The 15,933-nt window shown below is 38.0% G+C and overlaps 1 protein-coding gene across 1 annotated transcript in view; it reads left to right on the forward strand.

The window, feature by feature from the left end:
• Positions 1-15,933, forward strand: part of ADAMTS16 (ADAM metallopeptidase with thrombospondin type 1 motif 16) — a 214,973-nt gene that overhangs the window by 113,735 nt on the left and 85,305 nt on the right. Inside the window, exon 17 of the mRNA XM_063451888.1 lies at positions 9,900-10,038. Within this exon, the coding sequence (XP_063307958.1) occupies positions 9,900-10,038 (139 nt within the window). The remainder of the gene's footprint in view (positions 1-9,899; positions 10,039-15,933) is intronic.

Here is a 15,933-nt window from a genome sequence, read left to right on the forward strand (position 1 = left end):
AAATGGGTGTAACAGGAATCCAGCAGCACCAGCAAGCATATGGAAAACAGAAAAGTTTGGATAAAAAACTAAACTTTATTGTTAAAAAACAATATAAAATGGAATAAAGCTTCCAGTCCTTCACTTAACGCGTTTCGCCCGAATTTGGGCTTTATCAAAAGTGTAGATGGGCTTGGGAATCCGTCAACCTTTTATATGTAGGGGCGGGGCCTGAGCGCAGAGCTGAGCGGACGCATGCAGGCACAGCTCCCGCTCTGCAGGGCGCTCAAAGCGACTAAACTGCACGAAATAGCCCAGAAACGATATAAAACGGGCCACCAGCTGACGGGTAAAGCTGTGCTGAACGTTCTGATATACCAGACATGAAGCTACCACAGCCGGATTACCGTGAGTCGCATTCAAGGCCTAGCACGGCAAGCAACCTGAATGCCGGGGGAGGCGGCCGATCCCCCGACACAGGGACGGCTAAGCATGACAGCTCTCCTGTTCCCCTGCTACCCCCCCCTATGGACCGGTGGGGGTCATCCCGGTCCCCGCTGGAAACTCATACTCACCCGCCACGGGGAGAGACACCGTCTGATGGCAAGCTACACGAGGCGCCCAAGATGGCCGCCATGCACCATCTCGGGCAACACACAACGGATCTGAGGCTCCAGCAATGGAGATCGCACTTTGAGGCCCGGTTCGATCAGATCTGCGAAGCATTTTGGAGCAGCCTACAACATAGGCCCCAATACCCTCAAGCAAATCGAGAGATCGCACCAGCGGCAGTCCGCCTGTCCCACTCCAGGCAGAGGACCCACGCGGGTGAGCACCCACTCCGCCACGCTTCCAACCGGAAGGCTTCCTGCAAGACGCAGAACCCCGGGAGCCAGGTACCCAAAAGACGAAGACCTGCGACATTTAAATCCGCTAAACGGCGCCGCACAAAGCAGCGAACAACTGGGAGGAGATGGGGAAGGAACGGATACAACCAGCATGGGAGTCGACCCGGCTCTGATCCTCCATACCAAGTGGAGACCAAACGGGGAGACCCGAGCGACCATTCTCATGAATGGGCCACACGTCAAGCGAAGAGACACCCCATGCAGGGGGCCAGAAAGGCTGCTTACCGCTCTACATACCCGGCGAGATTTCCGAACCGAGGGATTGGCTGAATCAGAGACACTCTTTGCACAGCGGACACTGCAGCTAAACTCAGAGTCCGCCATCATGATGATGGACGCTGTCTTGCCATAAAGCTACACCATACCGCAATCACCATACCGTTCTCCAGCGGCCACCTCACCTAGCACTGTATGACTTTCTGTCCTCTCAATATCACACATTTAAGCGTGACTAAAACTGACGTTTTCACTACTAGCCTAGCATGCTTAACCCCTTAAGGACCAAACTTCTGGAATAAAAGGGAATCATGACATGTCACACATGTCATTTGTCCTTAAGGGGTTAATGTCATGTCGTTAATAGCCTGACTTAATAGCTTGATTTAATAGCCTGATTTAATAGCCTGATTTAATAGCCTGATCTAATAGCCTGATTTAATAGCCTGATTTTATAGCCTGATTTCATAGCCTGATTTCATAGCTTGATTTCATAGCTTGATTTCATAGCTTGATCTAATAGCCTGATTTCATAGCCTGATTTGATAACTTGATTTAAAAGCCTGATTTAAACGCCTGTATTACAATCCTGTTTTCTATGACTGATTTATGAACCCGTTTTCTCATCCTGATTTATTAAAAAACGAAGCATCGATATCCCAGAAATGTAATAGTTTAAAGCTGACAATGTTTAAACCCTCTACTGTAATCAAACTGTGCGTTTCCCTTCTTCTCTTCTGTACCCCATCAAAAATGCTTCAATAAAAGAAAGATTGACAAAAAAAAAACCTTTTATATGTAGTCTTAATCATTCAATTGCTATCCAGTGTGATGCTATTCTTCCTGTTTCCGTTTCGGTCGCGGGCGTCGACCGGAAGTGACGCGCCGCGACGGTGGGATATGTAGTCCACAATACAAGTTCATAGTAACATCCTACTTTCATTTGGGTCGCGAACATCTACCGGAAGTGATGTATCGCGACCCGCAGTTGCTCCTGGGATTTGTAGTAGCAGTCCCATAAAATAGCAGTGATGGAGACAGACTTTGAAATAACATAATATTAAAATAATAAATCGTTAATATAAGTACCGTATTTATCGGCGTATAACACGCACCGGCGTATAACACGCACCTCATTTTTAGAAAGAAATTCCAGGAAATTTCCCCCCTCCCATAGTATTCCCCCCCCGTCATCCCATAGTATTCCCCCCTCATCCCATAGTGTTCCCCCCCTCCCCTCCCATAGTATTCTCCCCCCCTCCCCTCCCATAGTATTCTCCCCCCCTCCCCTCCCATAGTATTCTCCCCCCCTCCTCTCCCATAGTATTCTCCCCCTCCCCTCCCATAGTATTCTCCCCCCTCCCCTCCCATAGTATTCTCCCCCTCCCCTCCCATAGTATTCTCCCCCCCTCCCCTCCCATAGTATTTTCCCCCTCCCCTCCCATTCTGCCCCCCTCCCCTCCCATTCTCCCCCCCCCTCCCCTCCCATTCTCCCCCCCCTCCCATAGTATTCTCCCCCCCTCCCCTCCCATAGTGTACTTCCCCCCTCCCCTCCCCTCCCCTCCCCTCGTGTACTTCCCCTCCCTCCCCTCCCCTCCCATAGTGTACTCCCCCCCCTCCCATAGTGTACTTCTCCCCCCTCCCATAGTGTACTTCCCCCCCTCCCCTCCCATAGTGTACTTCCCCCCCTCCCCTCCCATAGTGTACTTCCCCCCCTCCCCTCCCATTGTGTACTTCCCCCCCTCCCCTCCCATAGTGTACTTCTCCCCCCCTCCCATAGTGTACTTCTCCCCCCCTCCCATAGTGTACTTCCCCCCCTCCCCTCCCATAGTGTACTCCCCCCCTCCCGTCCCATAGTGTACTTCCCCCCCCCTCCCCTCCCATAGTGTACTTCCCCCCCCTCCCCTCCCATAGTGTACTTCCCCCTCCCCTCCCATAGTGTACTTCCCCCTCCCCTCCCATAGTGTACTTCCCCCTCCCCTCCCATAGTGTACTTCCCCTCCCCTCCCATAGTGTACTTCCCCTCCCCTAATTACTTACCTGTCCTGAAGCGTGGGCCGGCTTCCCAGCTTGCACCGCGGTACAGGAACTTTAATTTCATGTTCCGGTTTCCGGCGGGACTGAAAGGAAGTGTGCACACTATTGTGCACACTTCCTTTCAGTCCCGCCGGAAACCGGAACATGAAATGAAAAGTTCCTGTACCGCGGTGCAAGCTGTGAAGCCGGCCCACGCTTCAGGACAGGTAAGTAATTATGGGATATCGGCGTATAACACGCACCCACGATTTTTCCCCTATTTTCAGGGGAAAAAAGTGTGTGTTATACGCCGATAAATACGGTAAATACAGTGTGGATAAAAAGATAAATTACAAATTAAGAAAGGTAATGTTTTAACCAATGCCAAAATCTGGAAAATACCCAGATGTTTTCTTTGGATATTTTTATATGTCTCAAATTTCAAATCAAATAATACTAATAGAAGCTATGAAATCAGAGACACAATTACATGTATGAGCAAAAATGTTATATACCTTTTGGAGCTTACAATATGTGGGAAGGACTATAAGACCTTTAAAAACTTGAATAGGAGAGCACTGTAGAAACATTGAAAAGGGTTTCAAGAATCACTTAGTATCTTCCCACTTTGAAATGCACAATAATGACCCTCACGGGCTGAAATTCATGGGTATTACTAAAATGTCTCAATATTGGAGAGGTGTTGATATGATTAAAAGATTGGGCAAAAAAGAGATGGAATGGGTGTATTATCTGGACACTTTACACCCTAAAGGATTAAATGCTGAATTCGATCTTTTTAATTTTTTATTAAATATATAATGATTTTTTAAGATATCTTAATGTTTCTTTTTTCTGGTTAAGCATAATTTTACAACGATAATATGAATTTATTTTTATCAATCCCCTTCCTTTATTAACCTCCCTCTTTTTTTTCCTGCTCATTTCATTTATTCATGTTATTTCCAATTTACATTACATGCATGCTTTTATATATATCCATATTTAATACATGTCACTTTAAGGTTGTATATGTACAAATAATAGAGGTAATTACTATTATATGGTTAATATCCATCAATTACATAGAGAGAATTAAGATGCTATGGCTAAAATTACTTTAATGCCATATATAGACATATAAAAATATCCAAAGAAAACATCTGGGTATTTTCCAGATTTTGGCATTGGTAAAAACATTACCTTTCTTAATTTGTAATTTATCTTTTTATCCACACTATATTTACTTATATTAACAATTTATTATTTTAATATTATGTTATTTCAAAGTCTGTCTCCATCACTGCTATTTTATGGGACTGCTACTACAAATCCCAGGAGCAACTGCGGGTCGCGATACGTCACTTCCGGTAGACGTTCGCGACCCAAATGAAAGTAGGATGTTACTATGAACTTGTATTGTGGACTACATATCCCATCACCGTTGCGGCGTGTCACTTCCGGTCGACGCCTGCGACCGAAATGGAAACAGGAAGAATAGCATCACACCGGATAGCAATTGAATGATTAAGACTACATATAAAAGGTTGACGGATTCCCAAGCCCATCTACACTTTTGATAAAGCCCAAAAACGTGTTAAGTGAAGGACTAGAAGCTTTATTCCATTTTATATTGTTTTTTAACAATAAAGTTTAGTTTTTTATCCAAACTTTTCTGTTTTCCTTATCCTTGCTGGTGCTGCTGGATTCCTGTTACACCCATTTATCCTTTGGTGGGGATTATACCACCACAAGCTGCTAATACCAGAGCAAGTCATTGCTCTGGATACTGTAAGTAGGACAATCTTCATTTTATTATTCCAATTGTGGCTTTTTTATTGTACCATTGGATTTTGTATTTTGTTTTTCCTCCTATATATGGTTGCTGAGTCTGGATATTCCACACCACCAACAGTTATATATCCTAAGACGGGGATTATACCGTCCAGGCGTGATACAGCAGAGCTCTTAGCAGCTCTGTAAAGTGTGAGTTTGCCTTTTACTCAGAACTTTTATATTAATTTGTATCTATTAATTAGAGCATATTGCACTATTATCCCACTGTTTTTTGTTTCCTCTGAGGTTTTTTACCATTGAACAAGATTTATATGTATGTATAATATATTTATTCTGCACTTTTAAGCACTTTTTGGCGCGGTTCACCACCCTTGTTATTTTACATATCACATTGCAAGCAGGTATTGGGAAATCCTGCTGGTTTACTGCTGCCCTACTAATTTTGGTTATATAGAGAGCGCCTAATCTATCCTTTATCTATGTTTACATCGCAGGGTTAATCCAGCCTCTAGTGGCTATCTCCCTGACAGCCAGTAGAGGCTGCTTCTGCGATTTTCAGTGAGAAAATTGCACTGAAATGACGCTGAACGTCCTCTCGGAGTCTAGTGTCAAATAAAATCCCCCAGGAAAGCACTGAGTAATGCTTTCCTATGGGTGGGTTTGAATGTGTACGTGCAGGGCTCGAGTCCTGCAGGAACGCATGGGAACGGCGTTCCTGCACTTTTTCCACATTCATTATACATACTCTGCACTCACTACAAACACACTACATTTACTACACACACTGCATTCATTATACACACTCTGCACTCACTACAAACACACTCCATTCACTATACACACTACATACACTGCATTCATTATACACACTGCATTCATTATACACACTCTGCACTCACTACAAACACACTACATTCATTATACACACTCTGCACTCACTACATTTATTATACACACTGCACTCATTACAAACACACTACATTCATTATACACACTCTGCACTCACTACAAACACACTACATTCATTATACCCACTCTGCACTCACTACAAACACACTACATTCATTATACAGACTGCACTCACTACAAACACACAACATTCATTATACACACTCTGCATTCATTATAAATACTCTGCACTCACTACAAACACACTACATTTACTACACACACTGCATTCATTATACACACTCTGCACTCACTACAAACACACTCCATTCACTATACACACTACATACACTGCATTCATTATACACACTGCATTCATTATACACACTCTGCACTCACTACAAACACACTACATTCATTATACACACTCTGCACTCACTACATTTATTATACACACTGCACTCACTACAAACACACTACATTCATTATACACACTCTGCACTCACTACAAACACACTACATTCATTATACACACTCTGCACTCACTACAAACACACTACATTCATTATACAGACTGCACTACTACAAACACACTACATTCATTATACACACTCTGCACTCACTACAAACACACTACATTCATTATACACACTCTGCACTCACTACAAACACACTACATTCATTATACAGACTGCACTCACTACAAACACACTACATTCATTATACACACTCTGCACTCACTACAAACACACTACATTCACTATCCTAAAGAAGGATATTATGGGACTAGTAAAATGCAGAGATAGGATACAAAATGAAAATAAGGAATACAACATTTTAGTTATGACAAAAGGTTAACAAATTTAAATCTCTTTAGTTTACAAAAACGGCACCTCAGAGGGCATATAATAGCATTATGCAAACATTTTGGGCCAGTACAAACCATTGTCTGGAAACCTATTCATAAACAAAACTATACATATCACACAAGGTCACACATTTAGACTAGAAGAAAAGAGATTTAGTCTAAGTCAAATAAAAGTTTTTTTAAAGTAAGAACAATAAGGACGTGGAATTCTCTGCCTGAAGAGGTGGTTTTATCAGAGTAGGTACAGAAGTTTAAACTTACTCAAATATAATATTCAGCTGCTTGATCCAAGGAGAGATCTAACTGCAACTCTAAGGTCAAAGGGTTATTTTCTTCTAGTTTGTTGCAAAATGTGCTTCGATTTTTTTTTGCCTTCTTTTAGATTAACAACAAAACCACATGTGAGAAAGGCTGAATTTGGATGCATGTCTCTTTTTAGCCAACTATGTAACATCTTTTTATGGCGATTAAATCTCTAATTCTACTATTGTGGAAACACTGAAAGGATCACTATAGTGTCAGGAAAACAAACAACCCCCCCTCTCCCCGTTCCCCCCTCCCACCCTCAGGGCCCCCCTCCCTTACTTACTTTAATCCAGCGCCTGGCTCCCTTGGCGCTGCTGACCTCTCCTCCCACTCTGACGTCGGCTTCCGAGTGGAGCGGAATGCTTTCCTATGGACATTATGCACACTGGAGACAGCCACTAGAGGCTGGATTAACCCTGCAATGTAAAAATAGCAGTTTCTCTGAAACTGCTATGTTTACATCTGAAGGGTTAAAACCTGGTGGACCTGGCACCCAGACCACTTAATTGAGCTGAAGTGGTCTGGGTGACAATAGTGTCACTTTAACCCCTTAAGGACCAAACTTCTGGAATAAAAGGGAATCATGACATGTCACACATGTCATGTGTCCTTAAGGGGTTAAAGACACTGAGCACACAGCAGTGGTTTAAAAAAAATTGTCAAGTGATACATGTCCCTTTAAAGAGATTGCTGTAAGACAGAAATAAAATCACTATGTGATTAGGGCTCCAAACATTATGAGTTTAAATAAATCAGTTTGGGCCATCATTACTTTGAATTTGGCAAAATTTATGCAGATCTGCGAGAGGCGTAAGTATTTTTGAGGTAAATAAGGTGACACACCAAAAATATATATTTTGTTCTTGTATATGTCAGTATTTGGTCAATCTTTGCAGTCCAGAAATAGTTATGCACACTTTGATGTAATTGCAGATAAAAAAAAAAAGTACTTTGTAAATCTTGCAGCTCTAGTAAATATGGTTGTTTCTTGTGGCAGGCAATTAATTACATTAATGATCGCTTGTAAAACTTCCAAATTACATTGAATTAAAAGTTTCACTTTCTTCCGTTGCTCCTGCATAAGGTATATTTTTCCATGGAGCTAGGAATATTAGGTACATTGAGTGCTGCCAGATATGTGATGACCTATGTGTTATTAAATTGTTTAAAAGGCTTTAATAATATAAAATCTCTGCTTAGGAGGTTTTAAGAAGGTTTCCTGATGAAGTGGAACACACAGGTGTATGTGCAGTTTGTCCTGTACTTTTGGCATGTTGTACTCTCTCCATGCTCCAAGGCTAATAAAGAAAGTTGTTTGGCATGGGAGTCTAAACTCAGCAATCCAGTGTATGTACTGTGATCATTTCATGGCATCCCTTTAAGAAGCAGGTGGACAATATAATATATAATGGGACTGGACCTAATTTCTTCAGTACAAGAGTTAGGTAAACACATTGTTATGGAGAAAGACTAGACATGCTGTTGAATTCAAATAAACAAAATGTTTCATGTTCCTCTCATGTTCAAAATCAACAACCATTATTGCCTAACAGGCAGGGCAAGTAGTGTTATAATGGTGCCCTTTGGAAATAATATTTGCCTCCGTGTCTATCACCACATGTAAAATTTCACATGTGATTTTTTTTTTTATGTTTTACAAATGAACCAGCTGTTGAACCATTGTGTTAGCCCAAGTCCCACAAAGCTTTGCTTTGTAATAGTCCAATATAGCTTCGTAGTAGATACCTTTAAATAAACCCGGTGATGAAAACCCAACATCTGCTTTTTGGCAGTCATTTTAAATTATAGAAGAGCAGTGTTTTTATTTGGTAGTGTAATTCATAATGGAACCAAACATACACATAGCCACCAGTTATAAATAGAATGATGTGTGTTTGTTTATAGAATGTGGTTGCTTGAAGATTTCCTTATGATCATTTATAACATTCCAAGGAAAATAATAAGACTAAATAAATGAAATAAAAAGACACAACTTCTTTATTTAAGTTACTGAAAAACAAGAGTATTTTCTTTTAGATTTTTTATCTTTTCTTGATACATTTCTTGTAATATTTTACATTTCTAAAACGAGAGATAGTATTTAATGCATATATAATGAAATAGAACACACCAAGGTAAAAAATGATTTATTATATACTTGAACCAAGCGTTGGTAGGATGAAAATAAAACACAAATGTGAATCACGTAAATTATGGACCTGCATATCCATCAAATTGGCTAGGATTTATAAATATCTATAATCCAGATAAAAATGTATAATATATGGAAAGTCAATAGAATGAATGGGCAAACATTGTAAAAGGTAATTTCATTTTTCCTGCACCATTGCTGGGGGATAATCAGCTCAAGCGTGGTCTCCCATTTGGTCTTTTTCCCCAATAACTACCCCAAGAGTTTATATTTAATATTGCAATTTCTAGATTTTCAAGCTGACCTCTCATTGGTCAATGTAAAAACAGGGATTTATAAATAATCCTATTTTGTGTATTGTACTAATTAATGAAAACATTATATGGCACCAATTATAAGTCATGAACTAAATTCACAAAAAATATAAATTATTTTTCACTGCACATTTATAGTTGTCCCTTCCTGAAGATACAGATTACATTGTCTTGCTCTAACATTGAGTATTTTAAAGCTGACCTCTGTCATAGCATTTGTTTCTAACTCCTGTGTCTCAACATATCATCCAACTCCGATGTAATCTCTGTGAACCACTTCCAGATTATTATAAAAACCACAGCTCGACATTGTGGCCTTTCAGAATTCCTGAGCTGGGAAGTGGTAAACCACTGGCATTATCAAGTTTTAAATATCTTTCATTCTAAGATTTAGCACTCGAAATCTAACTAATATAGTACAAACAATTGAGGTTATTTCTGTATCCTTTCCCTAGCTACTACTGCAAGGTAAAAACCCTGGAATTTCATGGGAATATGCTGTGCCCAAATCTGATCATTACATGAAGCTTGCTCCAAAGCACAATTACACATGGGCCATCATTCGATCTGAATGTTCAACATCTTGTGGCGGAGGTACAGTATTTCAAAGCAAAATTTCATTTGTATATGAAAGAAAAGAAATCTATATTAGAAGAAGTGGATTTACTACACCTATACATATATTTTACCCTCCAGAACATGCATGCAAAAAGTCCCTTTTTTAAAATAATTTAAAAAAACTAGAAGTGTGATCCAAATTCTAAGTGTGCAAAAGGGTTGTGGCAGGTGTGCCATTGAATTGAATATGCAGTTACAAAACTGCATACCTGTACGTATATATACATGAAGACGTGAAGCTTAATCTTTGCATGCTGCTAAACAAAGTATATTTAACATGCTAACATTTATAATTTGATACCATCGCATATAATAGAGCTGGTTACAGGAGAAATGCCCCATGTCATATTCCACCTTTTTGGATGGATGGATGGATGGATGGATAGATGGTGGTAAAATCAGCAGTGTGAATGCAGAGAAATGGCAAGGCAAGAGAATAATTTGCATAATTTAAAACTACAAAGTATCTATGAAAATAGAAATTTACTTAACTGTAATTTTTTTGACTGCAAGTCATGTATAATAACACATAGTGTTATGACAGGTCTAACTAATTAGACTATTTCTTTTGTGCATTTGTGATTATATTGTTTACACACTGTTGCATACTTCCCAATAGAAGAAATTCAAAAGATTATTAGTGCATATTGTGTATTTTGTAAACATGGGTTACTTGGAATTAGTAGAGAACTTGGACCTTTGCAGTATTAATGTAGACCATTTCTTCAACAACGTATATGTTGTTGCTTCTAGTAAGTATAGAAAAAAATCGACTGATTGTGTTACCAGATTGTGTTTATGCATTTTTTTAGAATGGCCTCAATGTTTGTTTAGGGGTTTTTGTTTTGTTTAGTTTTGTTTTTTAAACTGTATATTCAAGATATAATTAATGTGCATGGGACAGGTTGTTGATTCAATGACAAATCTAATTGTCATTATAGATACAACAAAGATTTTTTTCCCCCATTTTTGGTATGTTAAAGGTTGAAAAGTACAGCCACAACATAAGAACCACTGACATGTGAAGTGAATAACATTGATTATATTGTTACAATGGCACCTGTCAAAGAGTGGGATATATTGGGCAGCAAGTGAAAAATCAAGTGTGGAAAGGAAGAAAAATGAGCAAGAAAAAAGATCTGAGTGATGTTGACAAGTGCCAAATAGGGAAGGCATCTCCAAAATGTCATGTGCGGTGTTTCTGGTATGCAGTGCTTACTACCAAAAGTGGTTCTATGAAGAACCGGTGATCTAGGGTCATGGACACCCAGGGTTTATAGATGCATATGGGGAGTGAAGGCTAGTCCATTTGGTCCAATCACATGTTAGATGTAGCTCAAATTGATGAAAGAAACGTATTGCTGGCCATGATAGAAAGGTGTCAGAATACACAGTACATCACAGTTTGCCGCATATGTGGCTGCGTATCTGCAGACATATCAGAGTGTCCGTAATGACCCCTTTTCACAGCTCAAAGCACCTTCAATAGTGACATGAGCATCAGAACTGGGCCATGGAGTAATGGAAGAAGGTTGCTTGGGCTGATGAATTACATTTTCTTTTAGATCAGGTGTAACTGTATCTCAATATTTGTTTGCTGGGAACAATAACTTTGAGTAGCCTTTTAAGATTTGAGGCTGTAATTTTTCTTCCGTGTGTGTGCGCTGTTTCTTTAAAGCAGCACCACTAAATGTTGATTTAATTTAAGTAAGAAGTAACTATTAGAAAATGGAGGGTCAGTAACACAATAATCTATTTATATTTAATCACTGTTTTATATATAACTGACATGAATGAAAAAGAAAAAAAGAAAAAACTACCAATAAGTGTCTCAATAACAAAATCAAGTAGAATGAACGTTAAAACATAACTTTTAATAGATTTCTAAAAAGTAGAAATATGAAAATGGATGAAATAAAAACAAAAAGCACAAGGCTAAATCTAAGTCCTGTGATCTAGCTAAGGCTAAACACTGAACCCTCCAATAGCAAAAGGAGCCAAGAGAGTCTCAGTGAGAAAGAAGATACTTAGTAAATCAGAGTATATTTCTTGCTGCAAACCTGTATAGCAAGGGTGGTAGATGGGAGCACAGAGTACATCTATACTCCAGGCTCTCCTGCAGTAAAGAGTCTACTGGATATAAAAGAGATGTCTCTTGTGCTCCAGAAATGGTTAGGAAGATGATAATGCAATAATTATCAGTGTAAATTAAGTACCTATAGCACAGGAGGTATAAGAAACAGAAAGACCGCTAGGGTAAGTATGTTATAATCAATTAAATAAAAGGTATGACATGTAATAGTCCTAGCGCTAGCTTGTAGGTAAAGATCTAAGTGCCTTCGAGGGCACCCCTTATAAAATGCCTATACTGTCTCTATAACCCCCATTGTAAGCTAGAAAACAAGACTAAGAAAATAAAAAAACGGATGCCTGGATAAAGGAGCGATATCGCTGACAAAATCGCAGCTGTGTTAATACAGCAGCAGGAGTATGCCCAACTAAGAATCCAGAGCCCCTGACGCGCACGTTTCGTCTGGGTTACTCTTCAGAGGGGAACTGAAGACAGGTAAGTATCAGTTTTTAAATTTTAGGATAACCAATAAGGATAAAGGGGAGGGCTTTAGTTTTCTCACTACTAATTGTTAACCCTATAGATACTTAACTGTAGCGATGTGGCAATGTTATAAAATATAAAAGGTTGTAACAAGCTAATACATAAAGATAAAGATCACTGGTTATACAGTGATCTGTGTATGAATGCACATGATAGAAATACAAAAATATGATATGGCCATTTGTAATACATTCTATGCCGAGTGACAGCAAAAAATTAATTAAATAATAAATTGTTAATACGCGGATGAATAATGGGACAGGTTCCATGGACAGTATTAGATGCATACTGTCCATGGGAATATTACAGATACTGTAGATAGCTCAGAACCTAATATTAATATCGGCTTAATGATTAGAGTCCATCTTAATTGATGATGCAGATAAACAGGAAAAAAGGAAAGAAAAAAAGGGGTTCAGGCCGTTTGTAATATGTATTGTGTAGGTATTCAAACAAAGTAACTACTTCTAAAAATGACTCACGAATACGAGTCTCGTGAGGAGTATTGCTGTCCCCAGAAATATAGTCTAAATTGTTAAAAACCTAGTAGAAACGGACCTAACATGTTATATATACTTGATGTTTAAGATATAATAATGAGATGAAATATATATATCTGGGGTTTGCAACCAAGGATTGATTGCTCATCCAAGACTGACTCACGAATCCAAGTCTCATGAGCAAAAAATAGAAATCTATTAAAAGTTATGTCTTAACGTTCATTCTACTTATGATAATATTGATTTTGTTATTGAGACACTTATTGGTAGTTTTTCTTTTTTCTTTTTCCTTCATGTCAGTTAGCTATTTAGGGGTTATCCCCCATTTTTTTCCTACCACTACGTTGTCTCTTTCCCTTATCCTAGCTCTGCTTTTTTTCTTTTTAGTTGTTTACTGTTTAATATATAAATGCAGATTTTTTTTTTCTGCGCTCCCTTTTTTCCCCTCCATTTGTTACTTCTTCTCAATTGATGTTAGATCCAAAAGATGCAAAAATGCGCCCATCAGTGTACTGGAAAATTTATATTATTATATTTTGCAGTACACTGACATTTTCGTGCCATTTTGGTTTGTCTGAATTATTTTACCTAAAACAAATTTGCCACATGATCTAAATCAGAATCGCTGCAAACAAAAGTTTTGGGGGGATGAATCGATTTGAACTAACCACATATTTTCATTTGAACTAACCACATATTATGTGCACAAATCAGTCTATTCCCATTTTCATTTATTTTCTGACTTTAACCATATGTATTTGTTGGGATGATCAGTCCATATCCGTAACAAACTATGGTGAAACAATAATCACTTTTTTTAGTTTGATCATTAAACATTGTTGTAAGTGCCATGTTACTCAAAGATTTTGGAATTAAATTCATTAATAATTAATTTATTAATGTATTCAGATGTACAACTCATTCTACAAAACTCCCTTCCACTTTTATAAAGTCATTTAGGGTTACTAACACTCATTCCAGAAATGATAGCTTGTTACTTGCACCTGCTTTTTGCTGTCAACAAAAATTTGCAGTTGCTATGGCTATGTCCTAAAGATGTTCTAGGGCATTTGTAAATAGCTTCACACATTAACCAAAGAACCGTCTTAAAAATATAATTCACTTAGGACGGTAATTAAGCTCGTTACAAGACTTTCTACATTGAGCATGCCTTTTATTTTTGTGTGATAAAATATGTTTATTACAATTTTTATCATGATCTATCTGTGCCACTTACTCTATATTAATTCGTTTTGGAGACTTTTTTATTTTTTTGATTACCGGACCTTATCTTTTTAATGAAAATAGAAATAAGTTGTAGAATTTTGAGAACTCAGAACTCTTATCGTCATACAATATTTGTATTTATCATATGTGCTCATGCACAACAGTAAAATAAGAGATTACTCTGACATGCTGAAAAACTGGACATCCTATGATCAATTAATTTTGCATTTATTTTCAGTTCAGGGCATTATTTGTATGCATTATGTAAAAGCACAGAAAATAATTTTGGAAATGTTTGGGGATTTTTAAATGAAAGTGAAATTCTCTTTCCCAATAGTTATAAATCAGAATACTACATGTTTACTCTAGAAATATTTTGCTTGCTTCCATTGCACAGCTGCTGGGATATATGTACATAAATATTAAGCAGTAAAGAATTACTTTTCACCTGTATTTGTATTTTAGCAGTGAAGCACAAACTACGATTTCAACCAATATAATTAATGTCCTGTAATTACAGTGATAATATCATTGTAAATAAATAAACAATTGTTCACGTAAAGGAATGAGGTTGTACACATAAAAATAGCAAAACCTTTCCAGAATAAATTATGAATATATTTTTTTAAATTTAATTTTGTGTATCAATTCATATTTAGACCATTTATCTCTTCCACATTTACCTCGCACCTTGGAGACTATTCTATAGAGCCTGATACCGCTCTCCACTGTGTGAGTTTTATTTCACTTATTTTTATGTATGGTTTGTTTGATTCAGTGAGCACTATGTGTTTTCCATTTTATCTTTTGTAGATTGCTCTGCTTGCCTTGTGTTCAGCTACTTTGTTAAGTATTATATGTGTGTTCACAAATTAATTTTACCTTTTTACTTTTTGGAAAATAGTTAGTTGATAAACATTTCAGATTTAGCTATTTTGGTCTAAATTTTGCAGTCCTGTGATTTTGCAATGACATGATCAATTCTTCACATGCACACTGAGTCAACAAATACATTTACCAGACATTTGGAATTGCGCGTCTCAGAGAGTTACTGAATTGCTGTTGCATGCTGTGTTTTTTGGTGACTCTTCTCTAGTATATCTCAAGAGGAAAATGAAAATATAAATGAAGGAAAACAAATTACAAATATATAGGCAAACCACATGGGAAAATCAAGTAAGTGCATAACAAAAAAATACATAATTTATTGGACCATTTAAATTCAGTCATGGAAACAAAGAAAATGTCAGATAAGTTTCTGCTAGGAGCACTTTATCGAAGTGTATTTGTATAGTTTTAAAAGAATACACTGGGCTGTGAATTTTTGGCCTAACACTTACAATGAAATGAGGTGGAGCACAGTAATGCGTACGTATGCTTATGTGTGTATGTATGAGTTTAATATATAATATATTATAATTTATACATACATAAATAGTCAATAGAATTCCACCTTAAGCATATGTATTTCACTTATATATACATTTGGTACACAACCCCCAGCATTACATAGGAATTCACTGCCTCCAG

Source organism: Pelobates fuscus, chromosome 4 (assembly GCF_036172605.1).
Source record: "Pelobates fuscus isolate aPelFus1 chromosome 4, aPelFus1.pri, whole genome shotgun sequence".
NCBI classification, from domain to species: domain Eukaryota; kingdom Metazoa; phylum Chordata; class Amphibia; order Anura; family Pelobatidae; genus Pelobates; species Pelobates fuscus.